The 15,935-nt window shown below is 51.3% G+C and overlaps 2 protein-coding genes and 1 pseudogene across 3 annotated transcripts; all 3 read left to right on the top strand.

Moving 5' to 3' along the window:
- The first annotated feature begins 1,651 nt into the window (after positions 1-1,651).
- LOC120707737 (membrane protein PM19L-like) lies at positions 1,652-3,864 on the top strand. The gene is made up of 3 exons (XM_039992736.1): positions 1,652-2,215; positions 3,187-3,232; positions 3,337-3,864. Exons 1-3 carry the CDS (start codon positions 1,869-1,871, stop codon positions 3,412-3,414), a joined length of 471 nt encoding a protein of 156 aa, XP_039848670.1. The 5' UTR covers positions 1,652-1,868; the 3' UTR covers positions 3,415-3,864.
- Positions 3,865-8,538: 4,674 nt separating this feature from the next.
- Positions 8,539-9,206, top strand: LOC120710701 (annotated as a pseudogene).
- A 1,784-nt stretch (positions 9,207-10,990) lies between these two features.
- Positions 10,991-15,527, top strand: LOC120707738 (fibrous sheath CABYR-binding protein-like). Of its 2 annotated transcripts, XR_005689077.1 has the most exons (5): positions 10,991-11,273; positions 11,557-12,086; positions 12,174-12,281; positions 12,875-12,988; positions 15,084-15,527. XR_005689077.1 is itself a non-coding variant. In XM_039992737.1 (4 exons), exons 1-3 carry the CDS (start codon positions 11,078-11,080, stop codon positions 12,273-12,275), a joined length of 828 nt encoding a protein of 275 aa, XP_039848671.1. In that variant the 5' UTR covers positions 10,991-11,077; the 3' UTR covers positions 12,276-12,281; positions 15,084-15,527. The 2 variants fall into 2 exon arrangements, 1 of the variants encoding a protein (XP_039848671.1); XM_039992737.1 differs by lacking the exon at positions 12,875-12,988.
- The last annotated feature ends 408 nt before the right edge of the window (positions 15,528-15,935 follow it).

Raw genomic sequence — 15,935 nt, forward strand, 5'->3', positions numbered from 1 at the left:
GCATGGATGGAGAGCGGTATCTATTGCTGTGTCATGGCCCTATGGCCAGTTTCCTTTTTCTTTAAAAAATTTGGCCTCTTTTGGTCTGGTCATATGAAATACTGCAGCCTAAAACAGTCGTATAAAATCAAAATACGCTCCCTGTTTTACAAATGCCCAGAATTTAATACTGCCGGTACTTTGCCACTTACATCAGCGAACGTTTTATTTGGCTGTGCGTGTGTGCGCGACATAGCACGCCGAGCTGAAAAGAACCCTAACTTTTTTTCTATATTATATCTATCTATTTATACTATAAAGATCCAAAGATTGATGCGCTCCTCTTGCGTGATTTCCCCCTCTTTATTGGGCCAAACGACTGAGCGCCGATCACTCCGTGGTTTCGGCAACTGCCGGCCCATGGCGGTAGTTGGGCGCACTTCACTTGGGCTCGCTTGTGGCTTACAGGCTCCAGTGCGTGCTTCGACGGAACACGAAGCAGAAATGCCGCTGGTACATTCGTCGTTCGAATTTCTAAAGGTCACTGTAGCTTGGAATGTTGCCGCTGATACCAGCAGAGTCTTAGGAACCGAAATCCATGTAAAATTCATGAAACTCGAGCATCATGCCAGCCGTAGGACTACTAGTTACCGGTTGCAGTTTTGTATTCTTCTTTTCAAACGAAGCCGCTGGAGGAAGAAAGTGATCTGATGGAGCTGCTGAACCGAAAGGAGCAGAGAGGGCCGGGGCGCCCGGGCGTAAACACCTGGCGCTCAAATCCGACAAAAAAGAACTCTTGCACTTTTTTCTAACCTCCGGATTCAAAAGAAGCATCATATTAGCTAGGCGGCTTTAAATTTGTCAGTCAGAAAAGCAATCGCCTGGTTGGAATTTTGGCCAGCCAACATCAAATTCTTTTTAAGTGGCAGAAGAATCCAGCAACAACGCCTTTCAGTTTTCACTGCTGCTATGCCATGCCTACCTTCACCACCAGGATTGGTTGCCGTCCTTGCTGCGGCCGCACACTTATGCAGGATTGTTCTTGGGACAGAGGTAGAGAACGATCCAACCGTCGATTCGGTGGAGACCGCGGCATCCTAACCATCGATCTACTAATACTACTCGGCATCTCCGAGACGTGTGTCCCAACGTCTCCCAAACACTGACGGATTCCACGGCCAAAGCCGGCGCGCGATCTTCTCCTTGTTGCTGTAAAGGAATAAAGCGCCCGGCTGAGACGCCCTGAACTGAAAGGGGCCGCCGGCGCATGCCCGCCCCGGAGGAAAAGGCTGTACCTGTCCAGCTCCAGCACACCGGAGGATCGGATCGGAGCTAGCCACGCTCCAGACGCCATTATCCTAATCCTAATCAAAAGTTCTTCCAAGCTTCCAGACGAGACGAGACGAGAATCTCTGACGACCCGCCGGTGGTGGATAAGCTAGCCGGAGAACCCGGCCGATCGAGCTGAAAGAAAGCCCCCGGCCGCGGGGCCAGCCGAGAGCTTCCTGCCTTGAGCATCATGTTTGCCACAGCCCCCACGAAAGCCCAGCGCAATCCAAGCGGCCGGGCCGGCCGTGCAGTGCAGCCAATGGAAGCAAAGAACAAAGCTAGCTTCGCCCGGCCATCTAGCTACTCTACTACCCTGTCTCATCGTCAGCAGTAAAGTACTATTGCGTATTTTGCGTCTCGCCCTGCATCAATGGCGTCCTCGTGTGTGTGTGTATATAAAGGGTGCGCCTGCGACGAAGGCTACCTCAGGCCAGCAGAAAGAGTATACGTAGAGCTAGCGCGAGCTAGATTGCGAGTCGTAGGAGCCATCGAGCTCGTTGGCCGTCGACGAGTCGATAAGCTAGTAGCAACAAGGTAAGCTAGCTAGGTTGTTCCGATCCATGGCGAACGAGGGTCTGAAGCCGGTGGCCGGGCTCCTCCTGGTGCTCAACTTGTGCATGTACGTCATCGTGGCGGCGGTCGGCGGGTGGGCCATCAACCACGCCATCAACTACGGCTTCTTCATCGGCTCCGGGCTGCAGCTGCCGGCGCACTTCTCCCCGATCTACTTCCCCATCGGCAACGCGGCGACCGGGTTCTTCGTCATCTTCGCCGTCATCGCCGGGGTCGTGGGCGCCGCCGCCGCGCTCGCTGGGTTCCACCACGTCCGCGCCTGGAGCTCCGAGAGCCTGCCGGCGGCGGCGTCCTCCGGGTTCATCGCCTGGACGCTCACCCTGCTCGCCATGGGGTACGTACATACTGTATTTTGCACGAGGGCTTTGCTACGGTACTCCAATTACCTTTTAGGAGGTAAGAGTTCAAATAAATCTTAGCCCTTGAATACTAGGAGGAAAACTAAATAACTAATTAATTAAGGAAAAATCTGCCGGCTATCCTAACTACCTGCATGCTGCTTCCGTGGATCTAGCAGAGGCTTGCAAATTTGCATGTACGCATGCATGAAAATCTCGATAACCTCCCTTATTTTGTTAGGATTCAATTGTGTGCACGTTTCTTAATTACATGTTGGTAGCTAGACACATTTGTTACATGTCGATCTCTCTTGTTTGGAAAAATATTTTTTTCAAGTTTGTCATACACATCTCAAGTTAGATCTTGAAGGTATGCATCTCATATCATTACAAAATAACATTATAAACTCACGGTGGTTCCTTTATATGTTACAAAAAATGATGCAAACTCAAGTATGCAAAGGCTCCAATCATGTTCGTGTCATTCCCCAAGAAAAACAAAGAAGTTACACTCACACATGTACACATGTTCCATCGACATATCAATCATGTTAGATCTAAATTGTGCATATACATCATGTATTTATGTTAAAACCCGTGATGGCAAAAAAAACGTTACATACAATCTGCTGGGTATATATGTCATGTGCACGGAGGATAAAAAATAATTCTTGTCTCAATTTAATGGCCGGCACATCATGTGAAAAAAATAGAAATATGAGATCTCAACTAATCATGCATGCATGTTAGATCTAATCCTCTATTTTCTAATTTAAAATATATAGAATAAATATTAAAACTATTACCTTCTAAGAGGTAATATGGCATTAGATCAACGGTCCACAGTTATTTGGGTGTACCATAGCAAAGGCCTTTGCACGACGAAGCAACCAGCAGCCGTTCGTGTCGAAAGATACCATTAATATTCCTAACCTTTTGCTTTGGGCAACTTGTTTTTTTGTTTCAGACTGGCCGTCAAGGAGATTGAGCTGCACGGCAGGAACTCCAGGCTGGTAAGAAATTAAGATGGACCTCCAAATAACGATGCAGCTTACTCTCTGTACACCTGAATTAAACCTGCAAGAGGAAACTGAATCTTGCATTGTGTGTGTTGCAGATCTGCATGGAGTCCTTCACCATCATCCTGTCGGCGACGCAGCTCCTGTACCTGCTCGCCATACACGGAGGGAGGTGAAGGCGAGCCTGAGATCGACCGATCGGGTCGTACTGGCTGCCGAGAGAAGGACACTGAAGATTGGTTGGGCGTCGAATCGAGAGGTGACGATGCATTGGTTTCATCGGCCTGCTGTGGGTTTCTTCCGACTTCCGAGATGGAGAGGCAGAACGTACGTGTGTGTGTGTGTGTGTGTGTGTGTGTGTGTGTGTGTGTGTGTGTGTGTGTGTGTGTGTGTGTGTGTGTGTGTGTGTGTGTGTGCGCGTGTGTTAATTATACTTACGGCATGTGTCGGGGGTTGATGAATCGAGTGGTGTGGTGTGTCAACGATGGTGGGTTCGATTGGCTCCGCGTGATCCGTCGATTTGTTTCCGAGATGGAGGGGGCAAGTATGTGACCGAGTATTATTACGTGTAGCTGTTTGCTGATTTGATCAATGTCATGATGTGATGAAATGTTTATTTGATTGCTTCGGATGTGCCGATCAACATGAGCAATTGAGCATGGTTCTTCTCCCTGTGACTCTCTGTTTCATCATCTTCATCTTCTTGTTTAAATATGAGGAGAGACTGCTGTTTCATCAAAGTGCAACCAAAATTCAATTCATTGGAACCCACCTCTATAGGCCCAACCCAACAGCAGACCCGGCCTCAAACCTATGGGCCGACCAGGGCCCATTCTAGTTGATACCGGTACCGGAGGACAATTCAAATTAAATTTCAGCGCAACATTAAATCGCGAAAGAAAGAAGACTACATAACCCCCAACTATAAAGTCGGAGCATTTAACTCCCCAACTATAAAACCGGATATCTAACACCCCCAACTATCAAATACCGTGCACTTAGCCCCCTGGGGCAGTTTTGCTAAGTGGTTTCGCCACGCTGGACGTTGACGTGGCCTCCTGACGCGTGGGGCCCACTTGTAAGCGACACAGCCTTTCTTCTTCCCCTGTTTTTCTCCCGTCGCCGCCGCGCCGCAAGCGCGAAGCAGGGGCCTCGCCCCGAGCACGAAGCCGGGGCCGCGGGCGGGCGTGCCTCGCCGCGAGCGCATCGCCCCTCCTCTGCTCCTCGCCCCTCCGCTCCCTCGCACGCCGGCCGCCGGAGCTGGAGCTCGCGCGCGCGCCGGCCTCCACGCAGGGGTATGTCGGGGCGCCGCTGCAGCTCCTGCCCCGCGCGGCCGCGGCCCCGCACCGGCGAGGGAGGAGGGAGGAGGAGGGGGGCGCCGGCGTGGATCCGCGCGAGGAGCCTTCCGCCGCCGCGAGCAGTGCCGCGTCGGCGTGGATCCGCGGGAAAAGGGAGGACGACCGCTGGGAGCCATCTGCCGCTGCCATGGCCCCGCGCAGGCCTCCGCCTCCGCCGCCGTCGTGGACCTACGCCGGGAGAGCAGGGCCGGGGGGCGCCGCCGCGGAGCACGGCACGCCGGCGTGGGGAGGGAGGGAGGGAGGGCTGCCTGCTGCAGGGGAAGGAAGCCGGGGAGGGAGGCAAGGGTGCTCGCCGGATTGCTAGCCGCGCCGCCGCCGCCATGGACTCACCCCGCCGTGCCACCGGAGTTCCCGCCGTGGAGGGGAGTAGGGGAAGAGGGAGGGAGAGAAGGAGGAGAAGGGGCCTCCGCGCGAGCATCCGCCGCCCGGCGAGCAGAGGAGGGCCGCGCGCGGCGAGCAGCAACAGGGCCGCGGCGAGGCGAGGTCGAGCCACAGCTCGAGCGTGGCCGTCGAGCTCCTTGGCGCAAGCATCGGCTTCGCCACCGCCGCGGCCGCGATGGCGGCAGCCGAGCTCCTCTACCTCCCTCTTTCTGAGGTCAACAGCAGTGGAGCTCGCCCCTCCTCCTCCCTCGTCCTCCCTCTGCTCCCTCCGCCTGCGAGGCCCGCGCCTCTCCTGCTGCGCCGAGGCGACGCTGCCGGGGAGGTGGAGAAGGCACGCCCGCCCGCCCGCGGGCGGCGGCGCGGTGGCGACGGGAGAACAGAGGAAGAAGAAAGGTTGGTCGCTTACAAGTGGGCCCCACGCGTCAGGAGGCCACGTCAGCGTCCAGCGTGGCGAAACCGCTTAGCAAAACCGCCCCAGGGGCCTAAGTGCACGATATTTGATAGTTGGGGGTGTTAGATATCCGGTTTTATAGTTGGGGGGGTTTAAGTGATCCGACCTTGATAGTTAGGGGGGTTATGTAGACTTCTTCCAATCGCGAAACGCCTTTTTTTTGCCCCTTTATTAATGGTGTCCCACTCAATATCCAGTGCAAACGGTTGCTACTCCACTAGAGTACTACTTCGTTCCAAAATATAAGTATTTCTAGATTTGGTCAAAGTCAAAAAATTTCAACTTTGACTATCAATATTCTTATAAATAAATTATATTAAATATAAACACTTGTACATTATGATAATTATTTTCATTACGAATCTAGTAATATTATTTTTATCTTATAAACTTTTATAAAATATTTATTATTTATAGTCAAAATCGAATAGAGTTGACTTTGACCAAATCTAAAAATATTTATATTTTAAAATGGAGGGAGTACTAGTACCTGAGGATGTTGCCCTGAACAGCATAGCCCAGGACAAGCTGCCGAGTTGGTACGCGAAACGCTGCTGCAGTTCCCCGCCAACGCTGCCATCTGCTGCTACTGCTAGCACCACACCAGGCAGGCAGGCAGCTCCGTCCGATCTCTCTCAGCCGCGTGGTCCACCGCCAGGCAGCAAACACACAGGCCGCTGCGCTCCGCTCCGAGTCCACAACCAAACACTCCAACGTCATCACCACGCAAAGAGCGAGCCAGTGAGCTTGTTGCCCGGCGAAGAAAAGAACAAGCCGGAATCCTCATCTTTGTATAAAACTCCATCTCGCCTCATTTTGATAGAGCCTGTCCTGATTCTCTTGCGCCATAGGCTACCTTCTTTTTTTTCGCTTTGGCACAAAGCGTTTCGAAGAAAGGACCATATATAATTCAGTAATAATAATGATGGTAGTATTTCTCTCTCGTACCAAACTAGCACCAGCTACCAGTCAGTCAGCAGTGTTTTCTCTCACAACAAATCAACACAAGCCTCCAGTCAAAGCCAGCCGAACAGAGTGATTAATGGAAAACTTTTGTTTTTTTTTTTAAAAAAAAGCCTTTTTCAGGTTCCTTGAAATTCCTTCACGTCGCGTTCGTGCACATTTCTGTAGGTCCGGTCTGATGGCGCGAGACCGCGATCGCCGCGACGTGGCACGGCAGGCTGCTGGGCACGCCACCTCGTTCGTCCAGGTACCAGGCGCATCTCGAATTCTTTAGCATTTGGAAATTTTTGTACGGCTATTTTGCGAGTCCTATTAATTGTGCTGATCTGAGAGCAAGTTTTATAGATTTCGGCGGCCGCGGGCTGGGAACGGGCGTGAGGTGGTGGTGGGCTTTGCTGTTGCTCGCTGCTCAGCCAATGCCAGGGCGCGCAGCGCGTTTTCGCCTGTGTCAGTCGGCGTTTCGTTACCCGCCCGCTTGATTCTCTCTCCTATGCCACGTTTGCTCCCCGCCGGCCTCTCGCCTTCCATGAACCTGCTCTGAGATTGGCTAGCTGACTGTTGACCAGGGGCGGCGTTTCCCGCCGTGCTGCCATGTGCCCGCCGCCCACACGCGGCGTGGCAGCGCTGTCTCATGAACCGAATTCAAACGGCACCTGGACACCGAGCGTGTACTGTCTGGCTGTACCGCGGACATGGTCGAACCGGCGCAAAACGGAACCCGGATTTTTGAAACCAGAGGAATCTTTTATGCTCAGATCATGATTAACGGATACCTGATTTTAATTACCCGCAAAAAAAAGGATACCTGATTTTAAAATAGCCAGTGTCCGGTAGGAAACATGTATGCTGAGTAGTCTGGGACCTTTGAATAAACATTTGTGTTGTTTTTTTTTCTTTTTTTCCAAGTAGCCAAGTTGACATACTGCCTGTTTCTTACGGAGAATAAGGCAAGTCGACATGGTACATGTTTCTTTTTACAGAGAATAAGAGGCTGTTTGGCCCGGCTTCATTCAAAATGGCTTAACTGGTAAAACTAAAATCGAAAAAGCTAAAAAAATGATTTCACTTTGTTTCCATTTTATTTTAACAAATACTTCTTATAAAACAGGTTCTTGCTACAGTGTCTCGATTTGCATACAACTGGTGAAGCTGAAGTTAAAATAAACTATGCAAAATATATCTTAATAGTAGATCTTTTGGACGCTACAACTACTAAAAAAACCCTGTCAGGAACTGATTGAATTGGTAAAGAAAAGCAGCATCATTAGGCCGTGTTTAGATTCAAAATATTTACCCTAAAATCTGTTGCATCAAATGTTTCGACAATGCATGAAGTATTAAATAAAATCTGATTACAAATTTTTTTACACAGATGAGTTGTAAATCGCGAGACGAATCTAATGAGTCTACTTAATTTATAATTTGCAACAGTAATACTACAATAACCATTCGTTAATTATCGATTAATTAGACTCTTAAATTCATCTCGCGATTTACAATTTGTCCGAAAAAAAGATTTATAAATAGATTTTATTTACTTAGTACTTAGCGAGATTCTCTTTAAAAAAGAATTAAAATACGGCCTAACAATCTGATGCAATCATGGACTCGAGAAACCAGGAGCAGGATGACAACAGAAGTGCTTCCAAAGGGGACGCCGTCATGCCACTGCGCGCTGACAGCGTAGTCCTGTACGGGCCAGCCACGCCGACCACGACGCGTGGGTTCCCGCGAGAGGCACCCGCGCGGAGGCCCGACGGGGGGTAGAGAGAGACAAGCCGGACCTCCGCCCGCCGGGGAACGAGATCCTCTGCAGTCGATGGATGCTGACTTTCCTCTGCAGTCTCCGTGATCCACCGTCCAGCAGCAATCCAACGCCTCGCTCCCAGATGGCTCGCGCGCTGCTCCCTGCAAGAGGCTGGCTCACGTTTTTCGACAGAGCTCGCTCGCGGCCCCTGGGTAACGACGGCTCGATTCCCCTTCCCCTGTCCTCTTCTCCTGCTTACCGCTCACCGCGGTCGCGCCGGCGGAGGAGGCAGCGGCGGGCGCGCGGCGACGGGCGAGCAGGGCTCGGGCGGCAGCTGGAGCGAGGGAGGGGCGGAGCAGTGCACAGCCGGTCGGGGTTGAAGGAGAGGTCGGTAGCGGCTCCATCGGCGGCGGGCGAGCTCCCGCGGGTGAGCAAGGCGGCGGTCGAGCTCCCTCGGGAGGCTGAGCTAACACAAGAGCTGGGTCACTCGCTGCCGGCCGGTGTGCGCATTGCCAGCGAGCTACCGCGGGGTGGTGTGCGCATTGCCAGCGAGCTACCGCGGGGTTCTGCGGGCGGATCGTCCGGCGGCCGTGTACGCGTTGCGCTTGCGCGCGCGCATGGCGCAGCTGTCGCCCAGGATCCCGTCCGCGGTGCACCACTGGCCGGAGGGGGCCACCACGAGGCCGCGGCGTGGGTGGACGACTTCGCCGAGTTCGCAGCGTCGCGGCGGGGGGCGCGCACCGCAGGTCGCTCAGCGACTCGGTGGCCTTCGTCGAGGTGGCGCCCGCGGACAGCGCGGCCGGCGAGTTCGAGCGCCTCGACGACGACCAGCTCAGGTCCATGTTCCCCGACGAGGCTGGCGGCGGGTCGTCGTCCGCGCCGGGGTCCGAGAATGGCGGCAGCAGCGATGGCGGCGGCGACAAGCGCGGCGGCGGTGCCCCCACGGGCGGCGCCACCAATGGCTGCGATGACGAGCGGAATGAGGCCGCGGATGCGGAGGCGCCAGCGACGGGGCAGGCTGCCGCCTCCACGGAGCTAATCCGGGACCCCAAGAGGGTTAAGAGGTGAGCCCGATCGAGCCCATGCCTGCATACGCGTCTTGTGCAAGTGCAAGCAACCACAGCTAGCTTGCTGTGTAGCCAGAAATGCTTGTCCAATCGGCAGTCCTTCGCCGTCGCTGCCGCGGCGAGCAGCAAGCATGAGAAGAGGACTGGGGAAGGGGGAATCGAGCCGTCATCAGCCGCGAGCGAGCTGAGCCAGCCTCTTGCAGGGAGCAGCGCGCGAGCCATCTGGGAGCGAGGCGTTGGATTGCTGCTGGACGGTGGATCACGGCGACTGCAGAGAAAAGTCAGCATCCGCCGACCACAGAGGATCCGTTCCCCGCCGGGGCCGGGGCCTCGCAAGGGGCATTTTTGGATGAGGTGTGAAAAAGTTTTGAGGAAATTTTTTTGGTATTTTGACCACCAATTAAAGGTATTAAATAAAGTCTAATTACAAAATTAACTCCACAACTATGGTACTGTAGCAGTTACTCTAACTAATGAGGTCTTTGACCGTACGATTAGTGAATAATTGAGCGCGTTTACTGTAGCATCACTGTAGCCAATCATGATGAAACTTGAGTTATTAGATTCGTCTCGAAAAATTACACTCATCCCTGAAAAAGTTTTGCAAATAGACTTCATTTAATATTCCATGCGGACGTTCGTGTTTTTGTACAAACTTGATTTGACAGGTATCCAAACATGGCCAAGATCGCCACTTGGGTTTCCTCGGGGTCGGGGAGCAGCGTCCCGATACGTGTCACGTGTGTCTCTCTTTGTAAAAAAAGGCTTTTCTTAAGAGGAAAAACTGTTCCAAATGGACTCCCAGGCCAGGCCTCGAGATCTTCCGTGCGCAAAGCCTGTGTCGCTCCGCGCCGGCTGGCACGCCACGCCGCGCCACGACGGAAACAGAAACAGCGCTCCTGGGACGGAGCCGAGGTCTCGGCGGAGGCAGCAGCATCCTCCGCGTCCCACGAACAAACCAAAACGCTACATGCACGGAGACGGAGCACGGAGGAAGGAGTTGCACGCGGAATCCCCCCCGGAGTATTTATTAACGATGCGTTACCAGATTGTCTTTTGCTCGCAAACGCGTTACCAGGTTTGGCTGTTTTTTTTTGTTGTTGTTGAAAACTAGTTTGGCTGGTTCTAGTAACCTTTCCTGCGCTGTTTCTTCTTCGAATAGGAGCGTGTGGCTTTTGGAGCAGCCAGCTAAGCTACAGGGGCAAAATCCCAACCTATAGCTCTCTGCAGTTGCATGAGTTTTGTTTCTGGTTTGTTCTTTTCTTTTTTTTTTCCCGTCCACGTCTTCGTGACAAAAACGCTCGAGCATGCACAACTTCTAGTAACTTGATCACAGGCTGGGCGACGCTGCTTCCATAATTACGGGACGACTCAACGTGAGTAAGAAACAACCACGGATGTGGTGAAAGGGTCGCAAAGTCCGCACGCCTTCAAATTTAAAACTCATAGGAAAATATTCTTGCGATTTATCCGAGGAATATCATCACTATTTTTTGGGTTTGAAGGCTAGAAATTGATTTGGCTCATGGACGAACACAAAACATAGAGATACTCACCGTAGAAATGTCAGATTGCAAAATAAAAATTTAAAAAAGCTGCGCACATGTGCAACATTGTCTTGACATAGGAGTAGTTTTCTTTATCTAAAAGATGGTAATTTTTTCGAACTCTGTTCCAACGCAGTAAATGTGCCCTGGGAGGCTGCGTGTCTGGGTAAACCTAACAAAATTGAGCCGATCCCCCCTCCCCCTCCCTCCATATCAAAACAAATCGCTCCCCCTCCCCCGTTCCTCCTTCCTCCTCCCATCGCTCTGCCCCCTCCCTTCCCTCCCCCCTCCGCCGCCCCCTCTCGAATCGAAATCCCTCTCCGCCATGCCGAAGGGCGCCAAGAAGCGCGCCAAGCTCAAGAAGCAGCAGCAGCAGGGCCACCCCGACGATGGCGGCAACAACAACACCAGCGCCAACAACGGCCACGGGAACGGCAGCGACGACAGCAGCAACAACAACAACGCCTCCAGCCGCCGCGACGGCGGCCACCACCTGCGGATCCCACCCAAGGTTTCCCGCGGTACGAGCGGCGCCTAACCCTACCCCTCGCGTCTTTAAGCCGGGGCAGATCCGCGCGCGCACCCCCCACTTTACGGCACCAGCGCGGTGGGGAATCGCCTTTTCGCGTGCGGCGAGGGTGGCATTCGCTGGCGCCGCGGCCACCACCCCCCACCGCCACCGCGTTCCCACCGGACGCCGCCTTTACGGGCTGGCTGTTCGCGCCTTTCCTTGCTCCCTTCCTTGCGCCGCTATATGTATGATGGATTCTGACGCCGTGTTTGTGTGTGTGGGGGTTGGCGCAGTGGATGCGAGCGAGGACTCGATGGAGAGCTCCGAGGAGATGGTGACGCCCCGGGCCGCCGCGTCGGAGGCGGACGAGGAGGAGAGGAAGGCCGCCGCCGCGGCCGAGGTGCCCGTGGAGCGCGCCGTCGAGGCCGGCGAGGAGGTTATGGTGGACGCGTTGCCGCCGGAAACGGCTGGGCAGGAACGCGAGGGTGAGGTGGATGCGGCGGTGCAGGAACCGGAGGTGAAGGATGTGGTGGTGGCCGAGGAATCCGTGGTGCAGGAGCCAGAGGCGCATGAGGTGGAGGTACCAGAGGTGAAGAGGGAGGTGGCCAAGGTGCATCCGGTGCAGGAACCTGAGCCAAAGGTTGATGAAGTGGTGGTGCTCGAGGATACGAGCCTGGCACCTGAGGTACAGGAACCAGAGGTGAAGAGTGATGGTGCCAATGTTGTGGTGCAGGAACCAGAAACTAAGGCTGGCAATGTGGTGGCCAAGGACTCCACTGAGGTGTCGCGGCCTCGGGAGGCTGTTGATGTGCATACTGCAGAGGTAAATGATTTATGTGGTTTAAGTTCGGTTACTCCCCTAAGCTTTTTGAAGCTGTGAGTTCTGATTTGGTGGCTGTGTTTGTTGTAGGTGGCCCGTGGACCTGCAGTGGCAGTGGCTGCTTCAGGGCAGCGGGCAACATGGTGGAATTGCTGCGGGATTTTTGATGTATTTTCTGGTTCAGGGAGATAGATGAAGGTGAGATGGTTCTCTGTCTCATGATTGCGTTTTTCTTTAATAATAATGCTAAGGTAAATCTGAATGGCATCGAATTTCAATGTCTATGCATTCTGTAATCATTATCAACGGAAGTGGTGTTGGTGAAGTATGACCTGACTTCTACTGGTTAAGCATTCGTAACATGAGGTGCATATCTTAGTTCATTGCATAGTTTAATTGGTGAGATCATCGCGTGCTGTTTGACATCACTGTAAGTTAGATGGAAATAAAATTTATCCTGCATTTTCTAACTTCTAATAAACATATAAAACAGCGAAAGGATGCTGGATTTGAGGTTACTTAGCAAATACTTCTATTAGGGTGAACCTTTGTTTGGGGCATGAGATATGGATTTGTATTTCCCTCACATTGTTTAATGCACGACTTGTGACATTCTTATCATTACTGTTGGATGTCATTTGTGAAGGGCGCAATTAAAGTTATTTGCTTAGGTTCTGGTTTGATCTAATAAGTGTGGCCCTTAATTATCATGTGTCTGCGTGATCTAGCCTACTTTATTCCATTCTTGACATCAGTCGCTGTGTTTTGAATTGATAATATACTCTACCCAGTTAGAAGCAGTGATTGAAGACCAGAAAAATTATTAAACAGATTGTCCAGATCAACTAGTTTGCCTCTATATAGCTGAAGAGTGCAAGGTGAAGATAGGGAGTTGATTGCACCAGGTTAGGGGATGCATTCATTTGATCTAAGGAAGTTCCGTCCTTTTTTAAATCTATCAAATAATGCCTCTCTGGTGATGGATTTATCTGTGGATTTGTTTGCTCTTACATTTTGAGCCTGTGTTATCGACCCTGAGTTCCTTTTCATTCGTTACTTTTGAAATCCTGCTCGGAGATGGTAGATTTTGATAGCCTGTGTTATCAAGGCATATAATTTGGATCATGCTGTGTATTTGACTCTGAGATGCCAAAACATTCGTTCTTTATATGCCCATAGTCTTTGGGCAATAATCTGTTGGGAAGCTAGAAGTTCAAGTCTTTGCCTGTTCTTTTCATGAAAGGTGTTTTCTTAATGGCGATGAACTCCTGAGAATAGGAAAGTATCTGACCTTGCTGACAGTAGCAATCATGGAAAGTTGACAACACGCCATTTATTTGACTTGAGTACAATATCCATGTTACAGCACCAAATTTACACCCTACAAGAGGCTAGTCGTATTATGTGCATGAAAATGATTTCCCAAGTTTTGTATGTTTCTTTGACATGTTTATTTTCTGTTAGTTTAGTAAAAACAGACATGTTTCTTTCAAAAAAAAAAAACAGACGTGTGCATCCCCAAACAGCTGGAGATTGTCTCTTTTAAGCCTTTAGTTGGTACTGTGCATGACAGCAGTTCTACTCTGGACTTAATGTAAAAGGATACCTACCAAACTGCCTTTCTGTAATATAGCACCTGCTACATGATAACTGCAATTGTGGTACTCATAAATCATAATGCTTGGCTGATTTTTTCTGAGGCCTGAACCTGTCCATGTTGCATTCTATATATTTTACTATATTAACTGAATGTTCGGAATGCATTATATATTTTAATTATTTAGTATTATGTATGGCAATGGGCACATGAATAACAATTCATTGAAAATGAATACTGCCAGTACGGGGCACATATGATTTTTTTTGGCTGGTATGTTTTAAGCAGCTTGGATAGGAGCGCTTGGAGACTAGCTATCAGCGTGCCTGAACCGTGACCTTTGTGTCTTTTGGGCTATGTTGCACGGATACAGATACGTATATCGGTATCGGAAGGATACGGATACGCGGATACGGCAATTTCCTAAACAACCCGATACGCGGATATGTTTACTATTTAAAAAATAAAATAAAAATAAAAATAATAATAATGCTGGTCTGACTACCATTGTCTTAGGAAAGCCCACGGCCCATCTAAGCTATGTGTACCAGTGCCCTGCCCAATCGACTGCCAGCCCATCCGTGTCCAGTTTAGCTCTCGCGCAGGCACACAGCTGCTTCCGCTCCCCGCAACCCATCCCCATCTGCTCCACCGCCCGCATCCCCGTCCGCCCTCTGCTCCATGGCAGACCACCTCGTCGGAGCGTCGATTCGGCAGCCGCGGAGCTCGAATCGACGGCAGCAGAGGTCGATCCGGCGGTTGCGGACATCAAATCGGCGGCGGCGGAGGTCGAATCCCGCGGTGGTGGAGCTCCAATCAGCGAAGGCGGAGGTCCGCGGTGCTTCAATCGGCGGCGGTTGAGCCTGAATCGACGGTGGTTCGGCGGCCGACGCGAGCAACCTTGCCCGCACAGGACTCTCCTTCTGCTCCCCTTCGTGTTGCACGGCCTCCACTCTGTTCGTGGCTGGGCGTATCCGCAGCCCAGGTTGGACGTTTGCTGGATTGGATACGTATCTTCCATGTATCGGAATTTTGTTTTATTTATTTTTTTGCCGATACTCCATGGATACGTGTCCACCGCGTATCCGATGCGTATCCGTATCGGATACGTATCCGATACGGGATACGCCCCCTCCCTGGCGTATCGGGGTAACGTAGCTTTTGGGTTTCATCTCTAGCCTACCCCAACTCGCTTGGGACAAAAGGCTATGTTGTTGTTGTTGTATGTTTTAAGCCGATCTGCTGTTTCTTACAGATTACAAAATATTGAATAATGGCTAAACATTAGGCAATTTATTTTTCGTCGTTGTGAGAATTAAACAGAAGATATGTTTGTCGTTTCTGTCATACTACTACTATTATTAAGTATTTGCTTTAACACTCTCTTTTGCTCCTGGATACAGGGTTTGAACTTGGAAGTCGAGAAGACAGAAAATGCGACATAGCTCGGTTCAAAGCTTATGGGTCAGTTGTAACTAGATTTGGTTGAATAGTCACATGAATGATGAAGCAGAAGGATTCCGGATAACATCAAGCTGATGTTTCTACTTTCCCCCATCCCTGTGTTTCCGCGTCTGTGCAAAGTTACACCCTCCTGGTTGTGTGGTTAATATTCTTGATTTCCTGGGCATCCCGAGGTCCTCTTCCCCGCCTTGTCTAGTGTCGTCTAGGTCCTCATCTTGTAGCATAAGAGTTGGAGTAAAGAAATGTTGCTGTTTCTGCGCTTATACTTATTTTGCTCGGGGCATCATCCGCTATGCCCCTTCCTCTCATGGTTGTCACTTGTAAGGAGTATATTTGTTCAAACAATTTGAGACGTTCCTTGCAGAGCCCGCTCCTGAATGTCATCCAGGCTGCCTGTTATTTTACTGAACTACTTTGTCAGTTCGGAAACTGAGTTGCAGCGCTTCCGTGATAGAGGAAACGGATCAGAGTTTTTGTTTCTTTTCTTTTTGATAAGTGGAAAACAAGAGATTTGCCGACTGAGTGATTGAGAAGGCCTTAATGGGTTGACGGGCAAATAAATGGTCGACCAGCCAGGCCAAAAGGAAAAGTTTTTTTTTTGAAGAACTACGAAAAGGAAAAAGATGAACGGTATTCCCCTGTCTCAGATTTTTCTCCTCCGGGTCGCTTTAAGCAGCTGACGCGGCACGATACCAACGCCACAATAGCGCGGCCCGCCCGCTGAGCCCTTCGTTCCCGCGAAGCGTTTGGGGCCGCGCAGGGCGTCTGCAATAACGGGGAGAAAGGGCGGG

This window comes from Panicum virgatum, chromosome 5K, assembly GCF_016808335.1.
Source record: "Panicum virgatum strain AP13 chromosome 5K, P.virgatum_v5, whole genome shotgun sequence".
Lineage (NCBI taxonomy): Eukaryota > Viridiplantae > Streptophyta > Magnoliopsida > Poales > Poaceae > Panicum > Panicum virgatum.

Coding starts and splice junctions, on each gene's coding strand:
- LOC120707737 (XM_039992736.1), top strand. CDS start 1,869: ATGGCGAACGAGGGTCTGAAGCCGGTGGCCGGGCTCCTCCTGGTGCTC. Junction 2,216..3,186: donor CTCACCCTGCTCGCCATGGG/GTACGTACATAC, acceptor TTTTTGTTTCAG/ACTGGCCGTCAAGGAGATTG. Junction 3,233..3,336: donor ACGGCAGGAACTCCAGGCTG/GTAAGAAATTAA, acceptor TGTGTGTTGCAG/ATCTGCATGGAGTCCTTCAC.
- LOC120707738 (XM_039992737.1), top strand. CDS start 11,078: ATGCCGAAGGGCGCCAAGAAGCGCGCCAAGCTCAAGAAGCAGCAGCAG. Junction 11,274..11,556: donor CCCACCCAAGGTTTCCCGCG/GTACGAGCGGCG, acceptor GGGTTGGCGCAG/TGGATGCGAGCGAGGACTCG. Junction 12,087..12,173: donor TTGATGTGCATACTGCAGAG/GTAAATGATTTA, acceptor TGTTTGTTGTAG/GTGGCCCGTGGACCTGCAGT.